This window comes from Culex quinquefasciatus, chromosome 3, assembly GCF_015732765.1.
Source record: "Culex quinquefasciatus strain JHB chromosome 3, VPISU_Cqui_1.0_pri_paternal, whole genome shotgun sequence".
In the NCBI taxonomy this organism is placed as follows: Eukaryota; Metazoa; Arthropoda; class Insecta; order Diptera; family Culicidae; genus Culex; species Culex quinquefasciatus.
In genome coordinates this window covers 1487637-1505817 of record NC_051863.1, presented here as the reverse complement: position 1 = coordinate 1505817, position 18181 = coordinate 1487637, and the positions used below count along the sequence as shown (strand labels likewise).

General features: G+C 36.1%; 3 protein-coding genes across 5 annotated transcripts in view; 1 reads left to right on the top strand and 2 right to left on the bottom strand.

Moving 5' to 3' along the window:
- The window catches only part of LOC6040499 (40S ribosomal protein S12, mitochondrial), a 31973-nt gene that overhangs the window by 9280 nt on the left and 4512 nt on the right, over nt 1-18181 (bottom strand). The window lies entirely within an intron of this gene.
- LOC6040497 (aminopeptidase N) lies at nt 72-3956 on the top strand. Its single transcript, XM_001849831.2, has 3 exons — nt 72-1096; nt 1218-1558; nt 2441-3956. The coding sequence occupies exons 1-3, from the start codon at nt 120-122 to the stop codon at nt 3895-3897; spliced, it is 2775 nt and encodes a 924-aa protein (XP_001849883.2). The 5' UTR covers nt 72-119; the 3' UTR covers nt 3898-3956.
- Nucleotides 6035-17312, bottom strand: LOC6040496 (E3 ubiquitin-protein ligase NRDP1). 3 transcript variants are annotated; one of them, XM_038259268.1, is made up of 5 exons: nt 17116-17312; nt 12818-13199; nt 7687-8274; nt 7436-7601; nt 6035-7376 (listed from the first exon to the last, which is right to left on the bottom strand). In XM_038259268.1, the coding sequence occupies exons 2-5, from the start codon at nt 12905-12907 to the stop codon at nt 7273-7275; spliced, it is 948 nt and encodes a 315-aa protein (XP_038115196.1). In that variant the 5' UTR covers nt 12908-13199; nt 17116-17312; the 3' UTR covers nt 6035-7272. The 3 variants fall into 3 exon arrangements, with proteins under 3 accessions (XP_038115196.1, XP_038115197.1, XP_001849882.1); XM_038259269.1 differs by having other exon boundaries at nt 12818-13194; XM_001849830.2 differs by having other exon boundaries at nt 12818-13160.

Sequence of the window (18181 nt, the reverse complement as noted above, 5' to 3'; positions counted from 1 at the left end):
AAGATATTGAAAATCTTATCAGGTGATTTATTACCCGTTGGCGGACAGCAATAAAAAGTCGCACTTTAAGCCACCGGAGCTTTAGTAAGGGTGCGGACTTGGCTAGAAAGTGAACGAGCATGGGCTGGAAGGAAGTGTTTCTCTGTGCGCTGGTAGTGTCCGTTGTGGTGTCCGAAAATCCGATATGGCGCAAGCTGGAGGGAGACCTAGAGCCGGAAGCTGAAGCAGAAGTTGCACCGTTCGAGGAGGTCGATGAATCCTACCGACTTCCAACGGTTACTGCTCCAACGCATTACAATCTGCATCTTCGAACGGCAATCCACCGCAACGAGCGTACGTTCCAGGGAACGGTGGAGATCTTCCTAAATGTACTGCAAGCTACCGACAAGATCACGATCCTCAACCGTGACCTGGTTATTCGAAGAGTGACGCTGTATAGAGATGGAGCTGAGCCTGAACTTTTGGAGACTCCACCCTTCGACACCGATCCAAGGACGGAACATCTCACGATCACCAGTTCGCAGCAGCTTGCGGTTGGAAGTTACATGATCAAGGTCGAGTTCGACGGCAGACTGCAGGAAAACAACAATATGGGATTCTTCAGATCGTCGTATCTGGACAACAACAGAAATCGTCGATACCTGGCGTCCAGCAAGTTCGAACCCACCCACGCCAGATCAGCCTTCCCGTGCTACGACGAACCCCGTCTGAAGGCCACCTTCACGTTGTCCATTACCCACGGAAAGGACTACCACGCCGTTGCCAATATGCCTCAAGAAGGTGAACTGGAGCCGGACCAGGACGATGCCGACTTTGTCACGACTCACTTCCAGAAATCGACCAGAATGTCCACCTATCTGTTAGCGTTTGCCGTGTCGGACTTTGCGATCCGAACTAGCGGTTACCAGACGGTCTACGCACGCTCGAACGTATTCGAAGAGACGGAATATCCGCTACAGGCCGGCGTGGACATTCTGAACGCACTGAGTGCGTACACGAGAGTGGAATACACCGATCATATGCCTAAAATGACTCAAATTGCTATCCCTGATCGGGGCACTGGGGCAATGGAGAATTGGGGCTTGGTCGCGTACGGGTGAGTTGCACAAGTCGCTTATCAAATATCAAATCCATTGTTTCACTCTTGATAAGCAAAGTTTTGGATTGCCGTCATAACTGTCTGGTCGGCTAAAAATATCGAACTTGTGTCTTTCCAGTGAACCCGTGCTGCTGTTCAACCCGTCCGTAAACACCTATCGAAACAAGAAGACCGTTGATACCATCATCGCCCACGAGTACGCCCACCAGTGGTTCGGAAACCTGGTCAGTCCCGACTGGTGGGACTACATCTGGCTGAACGAGGGATTCGCCACGGTGTACGAGTACTTGGCGGCGCAGCTGGCCTACCCGGAGAAGCGGTACATGGACCTGTGGAACGTGGAGGTCATTCACAACGCGTTCGCCGCCGATGCCCGCGAGTCGATCCGACCGATGACCTGGAATGCGGCTTCGCCGAGTGAGATCGCCGCGCTGTTTGATACTATTGCGTACAGTAAAGGTATGGTGATCGTGAAAAGGTTTTCGGTTCAAAATTTAGTATTTTTTGCATTTTTTTTTTTTTGCAATTTTAGCAGTTTTTGAAAATGTTGCGTTTTATGCTAAATTTGTATTGTTTGTAAATTTTGCATTTTTTTTTAATTTTTAGAAAAAAAAGTAAATTTAGAAAATTTTGAATATTCTGGAAATTGAATATAAGTTTGAAAAATTCGTAAACATGTAATTATTTTTTTTGTGATTCCTGCATTTTTTAATGTTTGTTTTTTTTTTGTAAGTTTTATAATAGTTTCATTATGTTTTTATTGTCATTGATGTAATTTTTGCATTATTTTTTTTTTGTTTTTTTTTTTGTAAGTTTTATAATATTTTTCTAATTTTTACAATTATAACGTTTTGGAATTTTTTAAATTTTCTGTAAATTTTAAAAAGTTAAGTAATTTTAGTAAAATGTGTAAATTTTGTATAACTGCTGGAAAAAAATGTTTATTTTGAAAATTTAGGTTTCTTTTTTAAAATGTTGTAAATTTCAATTGGTAGAATTTATAAACACGTAAATTTTTAAATAAAATTTTTACCAGCCTTATCCCAAGTGAATTTTTTCCCAGACCTTCGGATAATCGAGTCTGGACTGTAATTTTTGAAATTTTTTATTGTTTGTTGTTTATGTAGTTCTTGAATATTTAGCATCGATTTTCAAAACAGACTTCGTTTTTATCTAGTTAGTAAATTGGTTTAATCGTTTTGCTAAATGATCGTGTTTTACTTATTTTATACTGAAACAAACTGTCACATCAACGATTACCACTGATTTTTTTTTTGCTAAAAATGTGGTTTGAATAATTGAATAATTGAAACTATTTCAAAACATCTATGTTGATTTTAGCCGGCAGCGTGCTGAACATGTTCCGCGTCGTATTCCAAGACGAAAACTGGCGCGCAGGTCTGTTGGAGTACTTCAACCAACGGCTTCTGGACGCGGCCGTTGCTGATCATCTGTACGACGGACTCCAACTGGCAATACAAGGAAAGGATGTCTACCCAACCGGATTCACCGTCAAACAGTTGATGGATTCGTGGACTACCGCCCCGGGCTTCCCTCTACTGACGGTTAAGCGAGACTACAAGAACGGTCAAATCTACCTCTCTCAAGAGAGATTCCTGAGTGATCGCCAATTGCCCAACAGCCACGTTTTCCACATTCCGTACAATTTCGCAACGCAAACTTCCGCAGACTTTGACAATCTTCACTTTGACTGGTTGTCCTCGAAGGCGGCCAAGATATCGACAGAAGCAGCGGAGAACGAATGGGTGATCTTCAACAAGCAGCAAACCGGATACTACCGAGTCAATTACGACCCACAGAACTGGGAGCTGCTCATCGATGCGCTCATGGCTGATCCCAGCGTGATTCACGTACAGAACCGAGCTCAGCTGATAAACGACGCCTACAACCTGGCTCGTGCCGACCGTCTGGACATGTCGCTTCCGTTGACGCTCATGAAGTACCTCGCACAGGAGACCGCGTACCCGCCGTGGGCAGCCGCCAACACAGTCCTGACCTACTTGAACAACAAACTACGTGGAACTGAACACTACCCGGCGTTCCTCAACTATGTCCACTCGATGCTGGATACGGTCTACGCTACCGTAACCGTTGAAACCGTCCAAGATGGGGAAACCATGCTGGACAAATATCTGAGACAGAGCATCACAACGTGGGCGTGTCGCATTGGAACTGCAGACTGTCTCACCCGTACGGAAGCTGCCTTGAAGCAAGCCGTTCAGAGCAATATCCCAGTCCATCCGGACGTTTCCAGTGTGGTCTATTGCTACGGTATGCACAACTCAGGAGAAACGGAATTCGTTTGGTTGTACAACCGACTCCACACCTCAAAGAATCAAGCCGAGCGATCGCTGCTCATCGACTCGCTCGGATGCTCCCAGAACAAGGAGTACCTCAAAGCATACCTGATGTCCGCGTTCGGAACCAACAACCTGCTCTCAACGGAGCGAACGCGCATTGTTTCCGCCGTGTACTCGACCAGCCGAGCGGGAGTGGACGCTATGGTCGAGTTCCTGATGGACGAGACCATCGTGGACGAGTTCATCTCCAGCTTGGGCGTTGGTACGCTGAACAACGCAATTGCGAACATTGCCGCTAGGACGAACAATGCTGCCGAGCAGCAACAGCTGGAAGATTTGCTGGGCAAGCTGGGAAGCAGAGTTAGCGCTAGTACTGCGGCCGCTGCCAGGGCTACCGTGGCCAGCAACTTCTACTGGTTCAACACACTGGAGGGGCTGATTGTGGGAGAGTTTTTGGAAGGATTTGTTGAAGCTTAGAAAATGTTTAATACTGTATGAATAATATGTAATAAAATAATTAAATTGGAGATTTTAAAGTGCTTTTTTAATGCTTGTAGGACAAATATTTTATTTATTTTTGGCTTTTGTGTCGTACACTAGGGAGAACCTAAAAAAATACATTTGAGATACTCCTTGGCTCGTTCCTCAGGCAAAAATAAGTAAATGTGCGAAATTGGAGCCGAATCGGTTAAGGTTAGATTGCTGATCGTTTTGCTGAAAGCATGTGTGTCAGTTTAGGCTGACTTCAACAATACATTGCATGAAAACAATGGCGTGAAGCGAGAGAAGAGAGGCTAGCAAAGAAAGAGAGAGAGAGAGAGAAGAGAGAAAAACCATTTTACAGATTGTTCGCTAGAAGCAAAAACGCCAATCAAGAAGAAGACAACCGCGGTCAAAAGTGGTTTGCTCGTGGCACGTCAGTTCGTTCAGGGGTCGCTATTGATCGATGAATTTTGTATGGGAGAATCCGCAAAAATGTATGAGGAAAAACATGACTTCAGAACTTCGCCGGTTTTAGGAAAATACAGTGTTTTTTTTATATTTTGTACTTTGTTTTGTATCTGGATTTGAGGAGGCTTTTCTATGACCAAAATGGTTTGTAAGTATTCGAAAATCTGTAGCTTGGTAAATTGGTAAATAAAAAAAAAAATTAATTTAATTAATTAATTATTTGTTTTAATAATTTAAAATTATTTTCTGATTAACCAACCAACCAATTTTCCATTGAACTTTGAATCAATAAAAGTGAAATTCCAAAATCGCAATTTTCAAGTCAGTGATTCCCAAACTATTTTCTCTCAGGTGATCTTCTATAGCACAACTCAATTTTGACTATGTGGCGATCATATGTTTATTTTTAGATAAAATTTTAAATAAATAAAAACTATCTAGATTTTTAATTTTTTTCACTTTTTAAGGATTTACTATTTTGATTTAACTAAATTTGCTGTATCTTGATTCTGAAGTTACAACAACTAATTGTTAAAAACGTTACCTAATCCACCTTTAGGTGGGTGGTGCCTTTCTCTCATTTATAGAGTGATTCCAACCCCCCTAACGTGATCGCAGTACCTTAGAGGTCCTAATAAAAAAACAGACTACCTACAGACTTTTTGTCATGGTTACACAGACACCGCCTTTGAGGAAAATGGCATCCCTCTTCACGGCTTTTTCATAGCGATCAGATCCGATTATTTGAGGTTATGTAAATTCAGACCATTTTTTAAACTGCTTGTAACTTTAGATAGGTAAGTCAGATCTAAAAAAATTTTAATCCGCAAGAAAGGTCATTTCAGAACCTTTCTAAAAATATATAATATGGCAGGTTTTCATGCAAAAACCACCCTTTTATGCAAACTGTGAAATTTATTATTTATATAGTTTTTTAAGCACAACTTTTGATGTGCTTTACTAAATCTTACAAATTTCAATAGGAGCTTATGGGACCCAAAGACGAATCAAATGAGGCCAATACGGACAAAATCGGCTCAGCCAGTGACGAGATATTCCAGTGACATTGATTCGGTACACATGTCTACATACAGCCAAACACACAGACATTTGCTCAGCTGGTAATTCTGAGTCGATATGTACAAATGAAGGTAGGTCTAGGAGGTCTAACTAAAAAGTTCATTTTTCGAGTGATTTTATAGCCTTCCCTTACCCAGAACAAGATGATGGTATTCGGGTTTGGTGCCAAAAATATTCATCGATGAATTGAAAATAGTTGCTGCATCAAAAGTTATGAATAAATCTTTTTGATTTTCAAAATTTTCATAAAAAAATTTGTTTTCACTGTGTTTGTGCTTCATACGCAACAGACGATGGCCCGCAGCGAAATAGTGAGAAAGTATATTATTTATCAGACTTGGATTAAGCTTATACAGCTTATAACTTATTTAAATCCCGGAAACTCAATATTTTTCTAAACATGTAGTAACTTTATCCAATTGATGTTCCGAATTTGAATTGATCAAAACATCCCTTCTCACAATACAGAGCGCAAAGTTGTATGAACTCACGAAAAATGTAAAATAAAAATAAAATTTAGGGAGACGCAGAAAATTACTCAGATCTAAAGTTTTTTTTGTTATTTTCGAAGGACACACACCAGTTTGATTGGATTAATTTTCTTTATTTATCCTTCTTAGAATACATAAGCACAGTAGCTAGTTCTAAATTAAAATTATCAATGCAACGTTTCCTATTCAATTTATAAAGATCAGCTGAAATTGTCCTGTCGCCCTAACGATTTTTTCCCATCGTTCTTGGTAAGCACAGATCTTTCCTCTTCCCGATTGCCCAATTTCATTTAGCAGGGAAAATATTTGTTCAGATTCGAAGGCATTGAAATACGTAAAAAAAAACTAATTTAAATACATCAAAGCAAATATATTGTTCAAAAGATTGCATTTACGATAAAAATTATAGTTTAAAAAAAATCCTGTTTACGTTAGCAGGGAAATTTCACTTTCCCTGCTGTCTTCACAATTTTTTTCCCTGCTGACGATGTGAAGTGAGCAGGGAAATTGGATTTCAATGACGCCACCTGGTGGCCAATACGAGAACTAAAATTTTCCCTGCTAACGTTTCCCTGCTCAAGTAACATCAGTCAATTTCAGCCGACTTGTGTCCTAACAAAAAACAAAAAAAAAGTAAATCATAGCTTCGCAATCATCACTAGCAAAAAAAAATAAAGGGTTTGCTTTGCTTTTCCACGTCGACGATTTTTTTTCCATCCCACGATGTGAGAAAAGCCAAACCCAAAAAAATAAACACAGCAGCGATAGGGATTCCAAATCCAAATCCAGAGATCATGTACAAATCCATTACATTCGACATATTTTTTTTACACAATTTTTGTGTTGTTTGTCTGATATGATTCGAGTTAGACTATCAGGAGAAAGTAGGTGTATTTAAGAAAGAAACTTTTTGATGGCTACGGCGAAGATTGCAACGAAAATAAATGGACGTCTATTCTTTGTGGTTCCTCATAAAAGTGTATCAATGTTTCTGTTTTGTGTTTTAAGGTGTAGATATTGGCAAGAGTTTCTTTTTTCCCGCGCTGATATTCCGGCACTCAGTCCTCGCTCTTGTTAGTTCTCACACTATTGTGCATAAAATTTCGTCAAACAGTTTTATTGTGCTTCTCAAAATGGCACCCATCGTGTGGTCACAAACTGGCTACGGCGGTGGTGGTGGTGGCAAACGGATCCTGATTTTGTCAGCCTTGATAAATGCGCCTTCAAGGTGTGATTTTTTTTTCTCGATTCGAACGTATAGAGCTTAGTGAGCTTCAGGATTAGTAGCAATTGAAGTGGCGTTTGTTTGTGGTGCAGTTGTAGTACGTAATTATTCTATTCCATGAGCAAATATCATGACCAGCCCCGGCTCGACCATAACGTCCTCGGACATGTGCGTGTTGTCGCAGTGTAACACCAGTACGGCTTGTTTTCCTAAAATGAAACAAATTTGATCGGGAATCTCAAAATATTAACATCACCAACGAACTAACCTGGAATTCGCCGGCAGACGTAGTTCTCGTATATCCGGCGATTATTTTGGCGGGTTTCTAGTGAGCTCAGACCGCGGGGCCACCGCCGCTCGTGGCAGTTCTCCATCAGGTCGTCGAGAATGTGAGGCGGGCAGCCGGATTCGGAGAGTGCTCGTTTGATCATCAGCTGGGCAGCAAAAAGAAGGATTTTTAGTTGTTTTACTGTTGGACATTTGGCCTGACTGCTGGACTTGATCACCGAACGTACGTACCTGCAGCGCGTCATCGGGAGTTGAGATCATTCCACCCCACCGAGTGACTCGTGCCCTCGCCAGTCCATTGCTCCATCTGGTCACTTCGTCCCGCTCCATCTGATCGGCGATAGCTCGCATCGCGGGATTCGACACGCGCATCGCCCTCATAAAATCCTTCACCAGGTTCAGTTCCCGCTTCAGCTCGTTTATCACCAGGTTTTGATCGTTGATTTCGTTCTTCAGCTCGCTCATCTTCTGCTGCTGGTTGTGCACCAGCGAACGCAGCTCCCGGAAGCAGTTGTGGTCCTTGTACTCGTCCTTGGGAATCACGAAGCCGCAGCCCTTCTCGCACGGCAGTGGCCGCTTCGGGTTGTGTTCGCACTCTTCGATGTGGGTGGCCAGTGTGTCCAGCTTGAGCACCAGCGTACACCCGTACATGGCATTCTCGCAGCTAATGTTGAGTCGCGACAGGAGATTGCGCAGAATTCTTGGCACCGCTCGGAGATTACTGTTGGTGATGGGATTCCGGTCCACTGGGCAGGTCGGCTGCCGCGATAGCCACTCTGTGATGCAGGCTCGACAGAACGCGTGCTCACATGCTACCGCCTGGAAGTGAAAGGGAGGGATTGTATTTGGGGTCTTTAGAAGGATAGCCCTAGGAGAATCGTTGCCAGCGAAAGTAAGAATTTTTTCCCACAACAATTGACAAATTTCTAAATATTTTCAGATGTTAATTTGCAAAATTTTAAAATTACCGAATTTTAGAATTTAAAAAAATTCAAAATTACAAAATTAAAAGAACTTTTGGAATTTTACAATTTTGAAATTTTAGAATGTTGGTATTTTTGAATTTTGGCATTTTGGAATTTAGCAATTTTGCATTTTGGAATTTTAGAATTTTAGACATTTTAGACACATTTTAGAATTTTAGAATTTTAGAATATTAGAATTTTAGAATTTTAGAATTTTAGAATTTTAGAATTTTAGAATTTTAGAATTTTAGAATTTTAGAATTTTAGAATTTTAGAATTTTAGAATTTTAGAATTTTAGAATTTTAGAATTTTAGAATTTTAGAATTTTAAATTTTAGAATTTTAGAATTTTAGAATTTTAGAATTTTAGAATTTTAGAATTTTAGAATTTTAGAATTTTAGAATTTTAGAATTTTAGAATTTTAGAATTTTAGAATTTTAGAATTTTAGAATTTTAGAATTTTAGAATTTTAGAATTTTAGAATTTTAGAATTTTAGAATTTTAGAATTATAGAATTATAGAATTATAGAATTATAGAATTTTAGAATTTTAGAATCATAGAATTTTAGAATTTTTGAGTTTTAGAATTTTAGAATCATAGAATTTTAGAATTTTAAAATTTTTGAGTTTTAGAATTTTAGAATTTTAGAATTTTAGAATTTTAGAATTTCAGAATTTTAGAATTTTAAAATTTTAGAATTTTAGAATTTTAGAATTTTAGAATTTTAGAATTTTAGAATTTTAGAATTTTAGAATTTTAGAATTTTAGAATTTTAGAATTTTAGAATTTTAGAATTTTAGAATTTTAGAATTTTAGAATTTTAGAATTTTAGAATTTTAGAATTTTAGAATTTTAGAATTTTAGAATTTTAGAATTTTAGAATTTTAGAATTTTAGAATTTTAGAGTTTTAGAATTTTAGAATTTTAGAATTTTAGAATTTTAGAATTTTAGAATTTTAGAATTTTAGAATTTTAGAATTTTAGAATTTTAGAATTTTAGAATTTTAGAATTTTAGAATTTTAGAATTTTAGAATTTTAGAATTTTAGAATTTTAGAATTTTAGAATTTTAGAATTTTAGAATTTTAGAATTTTAGAATTTTAGAATTTTAGAATTTTAGAATTTTAGAATTTTAGAATTTTAGAATTTTAGAATTTTAGAATTTTAGAATTTTAGAATTTTAGAATTTTAGAATTTTAGAATTTTAAATTTTAGAATTTAAGAATTTAGAATTTAAGAATTTAAGAATTTAGAATTTTAGAATTTTAGAATTTTAGAATTTTAGAATTTTAGAATTTTAGAATTTTAGAATTTTAGAATTTTAGAATTTTAGAATTTTAGAATTTTAGAATTTTAGAATTTTAGAATTTTAGAATTTTAGAATTTTAGAATTTTAGAATTTTAGAATTTTAGAATTTTAGAATTTTAGAATTTTAAATTTTAGAATTTTAGAATTTTAGAATTTTAGAATTTTAGAATTTTAGAATTTTAGAATTTTAAATTTTAGAATTTTAGAATTTTAAATTTTAGAATTTTAGAATTTTAGAATTTTAGAATTTTAGAATTTTAGAATTTTAGAATTTTAGAATTTTAGAATTTTAGAATTTTAGAATTTTAGAATTTTAGAATTTTAGAATTTTAGAATTTTAGAATTTTAGAATTTTAGAATTTTAGAATTTTAGAATTTTAGAATTTTAAATTTTAGAATTTTAGAATTTTAGAATTTTAGAATTTAGAATTTTAGAATTTTAGAATTTTAGAATTTTAGAATTTTAAATTTTAGAATTTTAAATTTTTAGAATTTTAGAATTTTAGAATTTTAGAATTTTAATTTTATTTTAAATTTTAGAATTTTAGAATTTTAGAATTTTAGAATTTTAGAATTTTAGAATTTTAGAATTTTAGAATTTTAGAATTTTAGAATTTTAAATTTTAGAATTTTAGAATTTTAGAATTTAGAATTTTAGAATTTAGAATTTTAGAATTTAGAATTTTAGAATTTTAGAATTTTAGAATTTTAGAATTTTAGAATTTTAGAATTTTAGAATTTTAGAATTTTAGAATTTTAGAATTTTAGAATTTTAGAATTTTAGAATTTTAGAATTTTAGAATTTCAGAATTTTAGAATTTTAGAATTTTAGAATTTTAGAATTTTAGAATTTTAGAATTTTAGAATTTTAGAATTTTAGAATTTTAGAATTTTAGAATTTTAGAATTTTAGAATTTTAGAATTTTAGAATTTTAGAATTTTAGAATTTTAGAATTTTAGAATTTTAGAATTTTAGAATTTTAGAATTTTAGAATTTTAGAATTTTAGAATTTTAGAATTTTAGAATTTTAGAATTTTAGAATTTTAGAATTTTAGAATTTTAGAATTTTAGAATTTTAGAATTTTAGAATTTTAGAATTTTAGAATTTTAGAATTTTAGAATTTTAGAATTTTAGAATTTTAGAATTTTAGAATTTTAGAATTTTAGAATTTTAGAATTTTAGAATTTTAGAATTTTAGAATTTTAGAATTTTAGAATTTTAGAATTTTAGAATTTTGAATTTTAGAATTTTAGAATTTTAGAATTTTAGAATTTTAGAATTTTAGAATTTTAGAATTTTAGAATTTTAGAATTTTAGAATTTTAGAATTTTAGAATTTTAGAATTTTAGAATTTTAGAATTTTAGAATTTTAGAATTTTAGAATTTTAGAATTTTAGAATTTTAGAATTTTAGAATTTTAGAATTTTAGAATTTTAGAATTTTAGAATTTTAGAATTGTAGAATTGTAGAATTTTAGAATTTTAGAATTTTAGAATTTTAGGATTTTAGAATTGTAGAATTTTAGAATTTTAGAATTTTAGAATTTTAGAATTTTAGAATTTTAGAATTTTAGAATTTTAGAATTTTAGAATTTTAGAATTTTAGAATTTTAGAATTTTAGAATTTTAGAATTTTAGAATTTTAGAATTTTAAATTTTAGAATTTTAGAATTTTGGAATTTCTGAAGAAAAACATTACCCTTTGAATTATTGAAGATTCGAAAAGAACAATAAATTTCCCATAGCATGTCTCTTGATTTTTGAAGTTGAGGAATGGCAGTGATTTTAAAACTATTGTGTACCTTTTTTGATGAAAAATACTCTTTCACGTATTCGAGCAATGAATAACGTGTCTTAGTAAAAATCCACAGCAATCAAAGGGATTGTCCCGTTTCCGTCACGAGAAATTGAAAAACGATTTTAAAGTTGTGATCACGGAAATCGAAGAGGGGTTGGGGCAACTGCAATTTTTAGAGATATGGTACAAGTTGGTCAACAGTAATTTGATTGTGCCGCCAATAAACAAAATCGAAAACTGAAAAATAGAAAATAAACATTTTTCCAAATACAGATTTTTTAAATACGGTAGGGTGACAAGAAAAAAATATTTTTTTTGAAAATCTTAAGAGGTACCCCGTTGAGCAAAATTTGAGCCAAATCGATTAAATCGCTTTTTTATCGTTGAAATTTGCATGGAAAAAATCGTAAAAATGTATGGGGAAAAGCAAAAAATCCAAATTCCACTAAAAGGTGTCGTTAAATGTGTCCTAATGGTCAAGTGTGAGATTCTCGGGTAAGATTTTATGACAAAAAAAGAAGACGTTTTTGCATGACATGATTTTTTTTTCTCCAACTGTAACGATCTTTAGCGACCCTTCAACCTTAATCTTTTCGCTCAAAATTTTCACAGTTACACAGCTGTTTTTTTGCAATTTTAACCAACCTCCTCTCCACAAGTCGTAAAATGGAAACAATAAATTTCACTTTTCATTGGCGCGGCCCATACTAAGTTGTGCCCAAATACGGATCAATTGTTTCAATTAGAAGCAAAGCTACTGGATAGAACATTCATTGGCATCAATCGCCAATAAATTCGTTCGTCTATACCTACAACTTTCGTTGGACAATTATTCAATTGCTCATATTTCTTCAAAAATGGCTCTCCACTCGGCCATTGGCTTTCTTTCGGCCCCAAAGTCGGAACCAAAAACGAGATCCCCTTCACTCGAGTGGTGAAGCTCATAATTGAATGAAAGTAAGGAAGAAAGGGAGCGACAGTTGCGTGCCAACATGTTTCGAGCAGCAGCAAGTGCATCTCTCTCCCAACTATACTACTGCACTTTGCACACACTGGTAAAGGGAGGTAGTTATATTAACTCACGCAACGCGACCGACGTCCAAGTCGTCGTCGTCGTCGTCGTCGGTATAACTGTTGTTATCTTCATCAATTTTGCTCCGGGCTGTCGTCCGTCACCGCGTGGAGACACTTAGTCCACACGGGTTCGTGTATTTCTGGCAAAGATTCTCCGAGAAATGATTAAAAAAAAAAAATGGAAACTGGTTGACAAAAGAAATTTGGACTCACCTGCAGTGGCTCCTCGAGCACTCCGGAGCAGATCGGACAGATCAGCTCCTCGTCCACGTCACCCTGGAAGCGCGTCAGATCGTAACCCATCTTCCCTGGGTGGGGAATCACCACCTCCGGTGGTGACCGTCACTACTCTTCTTTCCGGTCGGTCGCGTTTTATGCTTTCCACCTTCTTTTTGTCGAGCTTTGAACACTCTTCTCAAACGGCCCCGGGATCGGGGGTCACCGTTTCCTTTTGGTTTTTTTTTTATTTTAATTTATTACACACACTCCGCTCTCTTCGGGGCTTATCGCGTTGACTTGCTCTCAAGTTGGAGTTGGAGATGATGCACGCGACACACTAGCACCGCAGTAGCAGCAGTAGCGAATATTAACTAAACTACACTCACATGAGCGATGAGTTCAACACACAAAGCTACAGGCAGGCAAAAAGGGATCGCGCAAAAAAAAAAATGTGCACAACCAACTGGACGGGGGTCTTGGAGTTGGTGGGTGGTGACTGGTGATGGTGGTGGTGATCTCGGGGTTGTTCCTTTCTACTCCCAACGGGCCCCCAGTCTGCGGTAGTTGTGGTCGCTGCTGTGGGGCGCTTCTTCGAGCTATAGCTCTTCGTTCGGTTCAGTGGTTCTTTCCCAAACCAAGTGAAACGAGCAACAATACGTTATTTTCATGTTTTAAGCATTCGTTAACGGTGTAATTTTGCAATAGTGGGTAGAATTCAACCTTTAAATTACTTAATTTTATTCAAAAGGTAAATGATACGAATATTTAGAAAGCATCATTTCTCAAAACAGATCGTGGTTATATATGAAGTGTTAGCAAATTGATTAGAACCAAAGTACTAAACTAATCACACCTTCTCAACATAGACTGAGTGCAGAAAAAGGGATAATAGTGCGGTCCAACGGTGTATGTAAACGTTTGGTGATGAATAATATTTTTTGAGTTAAAATCACTTAATGAAAAAATAAAACAATACCCAACGTTGTTTTTCTTGCATTTTTTGACATTTGTATCAAGAATAAATTTATATTTTAAGGTGAAACGAGAAGCTTGCCAAACACAATTTATTTTTCCCAAAATAAATTACTTTCAGTGGTACTGGTACTCGTTGAACTGTTTCACTTATGTGAAAAATGATCATCAACGCAGGAAACTGCACTTAATTTTTTTTCAGTAAAACAAATATATTATTTTTCCTTAAATACCATTATTTTTTGCCAATCAAAACATTTTAATAGTAATTTATGTTTTTATCCTTTAATATTTTTTTCGGGTCTTTTTGAGGAACTGGAGTCAAAGTCGGAGTCGTCAAAACTTGAACAACTGGAATCAGAGTCGGTTAAATTTTATAAGCTATAGTCGAAGTCGAACCGGAAATTTCTGGTAGCCCGGAGTCGGAGTTATCTAAAATTCAGCAATTAGGATATTTTTTTGTTCAGTACTTGTTATAATGCAAGTAAGTTCACAAAAATCAGTTTTTTTTTTATTTTTCACTAAGATCACAAAATGATATTCCTTAAGCAAACTATTTTGATAACGTTAAAAAAAGTTGAACAAATCTCAACATTATATTTAAAAATGACAAGAACCGGGGTCACACCGATAGGATTTCAATTTATTTTTAAAATTTTATTATGTATACGTCCATGTACGTGTTTAAAAAAAATCTGTAGAGTTAAAAAAAAAGATTCATTGAAAATTGTTATTTTAAAACCAAAGTGACTTGTATAGTTACTAGAGTGTAACAAAAATGACTTTTTTGCGGGCATTCAGGGGTTTGTTCCGGTGGGCCTACTGAGCCCAAATCCAAAATATGAGCTTGATTGGACGTAACAGGAGCTGGCGCTCCGCCCTTTAATTTTAAATGGGATTTAACCCGTGAAAAAAGATTTTTTCAAAAATGTCACTTTTTGAGGCATTTTGGCCACTGAAGCGTTTATTTTCAACATCATTGGCGTGTTGGCCAGATCCTTGCGCATCTTTTGGTATATATAACATTGAAATTTGGAGCACCCTGGAGCTCGGTACAGGCCTTCAAAGTTAGGCATTTTTTCGAAAAATCGGCCCCGGCAAAATCAAATGGCGTCCAGGGCGTCGCGAGGCGCGACGCATATCTTTTTTGCCGGGACCGAATTTTCGAAAAAATGCCTAACTTTGAAGGCCTGTACCGAGCTCCAGGGTGCTCCAAATTTCAATGTTATATATAGCAAAAGATGCGCAAGGATCTGGCCAACACGCCAATGATGTTGAAAATAAACGCTTCAGTGGCCAAAATGCCTCAAAAAGTGACATTTTTGAAAAAATCTTTTTTCACGGGTTAAATCCCATTTAAAATTGAAGGGCGGAGCGCCAGCTCCTGTTACGTCCAATCAAGCTCATATTTTGGATTTGGGCTCAGTAGGCCCACCGGAACAAACCCCTGAATGCCCGCAAAAAAGTCATTTTTGTTACATCCTAATAGTTACTGTCTTTGTTACAAATGTAAGCCGAAAAGTGAGCAAATTGAATTTATATGTTAAATCGATCATGAAGGCTAGGTTTATTCTAATGTTTGATTTGAAAAATTAACAATTATTTATATATGTTTATTAACTATCAATAAATTAAATGCAACTTTGAGGTTGAGTGAATTAACAGTTCAAAAGATTCACAAAAAAAAAATCAAATTTACTTACAAAATTGTACAACTGAAAATGCCTTTAAATCTGAAGATATTTAAGAATTCTGTTTCAATAACGTATTAAACTTTTAACCTAGAAACTATTATGCACTACCGTTTTGTGATTCGAACTTATTTTCGTTTAAAAAAGCTCAGTATGATTCCGTACCACTAGATTTGTATTTAATTCGAATTTTTCATTTTGCAAAAAAAAATTAAAGCTATCAAATTCACCCCAGTTTGCGGTATTCGGGCAAATGTAAACTGAACATGTGAGTGATGTGATTAAAAAAAATTAATGTTATTAAATTCATAGATATTTTTACTACTCAGGTGTCGGTGTCGAAGTAGGAGTCAACTTTTTTTTAAAAAAAAAGCTACACAGTAAAAAATAATGTAATTTTACCTCAATTTAGACTAAAAAAGTGACACCAGAAAAGTGGTAAAATTGCACATTTTCAGAGGTAAAATTACACATTATTTCTGACATAAAAGATGCATCTCTTTGCAGATGTAATATTACCATGTTTTTTTGCTGTGTAGAGTCCACATTAAGGACTTATAAAGGGAAATGAAAATTTCTGGGAAAAATATCAAACACCCAAAGTCATTCAAATTTAAGGTTGTAGTACCAAACATGCAAAAACAAAACAAAAACTGCCAGATTTTTTAAACAACAGTTTTACAATGCTTATAATTGTTATAAATTTAGTTTTTTGGCCAAAATAATTTCTAAATTGATTCAAACCTTGTTTTTGCATGGTCTTGTTGTTCGATTGGACCCTGTTCTTTAAATTATCTTCTGAAAATGCACTTCCCAAACACAGATGTGAACTTCAAGAATTTGCATGAAATTTTGAAGCAAACCTAGTGTTACGCCATTCCGAATATGCGGCAAAGACACTTCGACTATTTCCATGCAATCGGCGACCACACTAGCTGGGATAGTTTTCTCCCCTTGGACGATCCCCCACAAGCAACGATCATCGACAACAGCATCGGCCAGCGGCTATTAGTGCCGAATGTTGTGGTGGATGGCCAAGAGAAGAAGCAGGTTGGGCTGGTGTGTAGTGTAGTCGTGCAATTTTGCTCCTTTTTCTGCTTTGCTTTGCCCACTGCTGGCGAATATCCGCACAACCCATCCGACCGACAATATGCTTGCCTTTATGCGGCCACCACAAATACACACAGAGAGCGAGCGATTCCACCCATTCACCGCCGTCACACCATCGCCTTCTTCCCCCGGGGTCTTTTCCTGTGTGTGTCCACAAAGTTGTAAAACAGGTTACACAATTTAGGTTTTTTTTTGCTGAAGTTGTCCTTTTTTGCCTGTTTCCTTTTTCTTTGCTGGTGAACTCTGTCCTCTATCAAATGCACCCCGTATGGCGGTCCGGAGGACGATCCGGAGCAACACCGTAAACAACAGTTTCGTCACTGGTTTCTCTTCTTGCAGTTCTTCCGGCGTGTGTGACCTCTTCTTCCTTCTGCAACCTCACGACGTTCTTTCGAAACTACCAAAGGCAAAGGCCACCGCCACAAAAAAAAACTGGTTCAACACTTTCACGGCCGCTCCGGGGGCTTGCACTGAGGGCCCTAGGAACCGCCCTGAACCCTTCTTCCCTCCGTGAATTACCGCTCGTGAAATCTTTTCACGCCGTTTTCGACGCAAACCGAATCGGGGTTCCCTCGGGGATATACGGACACGGATACGAGAAACTGCACGCAGCGGCCAGCCACCACCAGCGGCCATCAAAACTTGCTCATTTCGACACACTTCTTCCACCCAACTCGGCACGGCAGCTTGCGAAAGGAAAATAAAAACCCAACAAAAACTGGCTGCTGCGCGAGAGAGGCCGAGAGAGAGAGAGAGAGTTTGAAGTTTGAAGAAAAGAGGTAAGGCAAATAAACGGGGTTGCACTGTATTAGTGAGAGGAGTTGTCAAATTAGGATTCTTGGTCATCTTGGTTGATACTTCTGAAATTTGTTTGAAAATTCCTATTTGCCGTGTTTAGAAATTTGCCAAATGGCCCAAAAGTAATTTTATGTAATAATTTGAATGTTGAGAAGCTCAACCATTCAGCACTTGCCTGGAAAACTATTAAGACGGAAAACAAATACTCGGTGAAACCTCGTTGGATTAATGTAAGACTCGTGCTGAAAAAAATCTTCTTATTCTAACCTGCTCAAAAACCTACTTCGACTTAAAAAAGATTATCGCAATTCGCAATTTTCAGTGTAAGAACGGGCCTTGACCGATCTTATGCCCCAGGTTCCCGACGAACACGCACTGCCCTTACACCTACATCTCACCCTTGCTCTGAGTCAGTACGAGCAGCACGCTAGAACACGCTTTGAGTGTTCGTGCCAGGCATGCACACCTTCTTTTCCGGTTACGCATTTTAACTCGGCCGGGGGTGGTACATTACGTAGGGTTTGATGTAAGTATAAGCGCCTAACCATTTATAGTGTGCCTATCAACTTTCATTAAAGCAAAAACTGTTATATTTTTAGTTTGAGTTCAAAAACTAATTGTTATTTACTGTGTATTGTTTTCTCCTGAAATCTTTCCTAGTGTTGAGTCGTGTTTATAAAGAAATAGCAATTTTGTCGCGGTGTTTTGTTACAATATTTTGGTCCTAAGCATTTTAGAAAAGTTTTTCAAAAGTACAATAGTAATATTTGTGTTAATTCTTTGATCA

Excerpts from the sequence above, each read along its gene's own strand:
- LOC6040497 (XM_001849831.2), top strand. The coding sequence starts at position 120 with ATGGGCTGGAAGGAAGTGTTTCTCTGTGCGCTGGTAGTGTCCGTTGTG. Across the intron at positions 1,097-1,217 it reads TGGGGCTTGGTCGCGTACGG|TGAACCCGTGCTGCTGTTCA; the intron begins GTGAGTTGCACA and ends GTGTCTTTCCAG. Across the intron at positions 1,559-2,440 it reads TACTATTGCGTACAGTAAAG|CCGGCAGCGTGCTGAACATG; the intron begins GTATGGTGATCG and ends TGTTGATTTTAG.
- LOC6040496 (XM_038259268.1), bottom strand. The coding sequence starts at position 12,907 with ATGGGTTACGATCTGACGCGCTTCCAGGGTGACGTGGACGAGGAGCTG. Across the intron at positions 8,275-12,817 it reads TGCTCGAGGAGCCACTGCAG|GCGGTAGCATGTGAGCACGC; the intron begins GTGAGTCCAAAT and ends TTTCACTTCCAG. Across the intron at positions 7,377-7,435 it reads CGTCTGCCGGCGAATTCCAG|GAAAACAAGCCGTACTGGTG; the intron begins GTTAGTTCGTTG and ends GTTTCATTTTAG.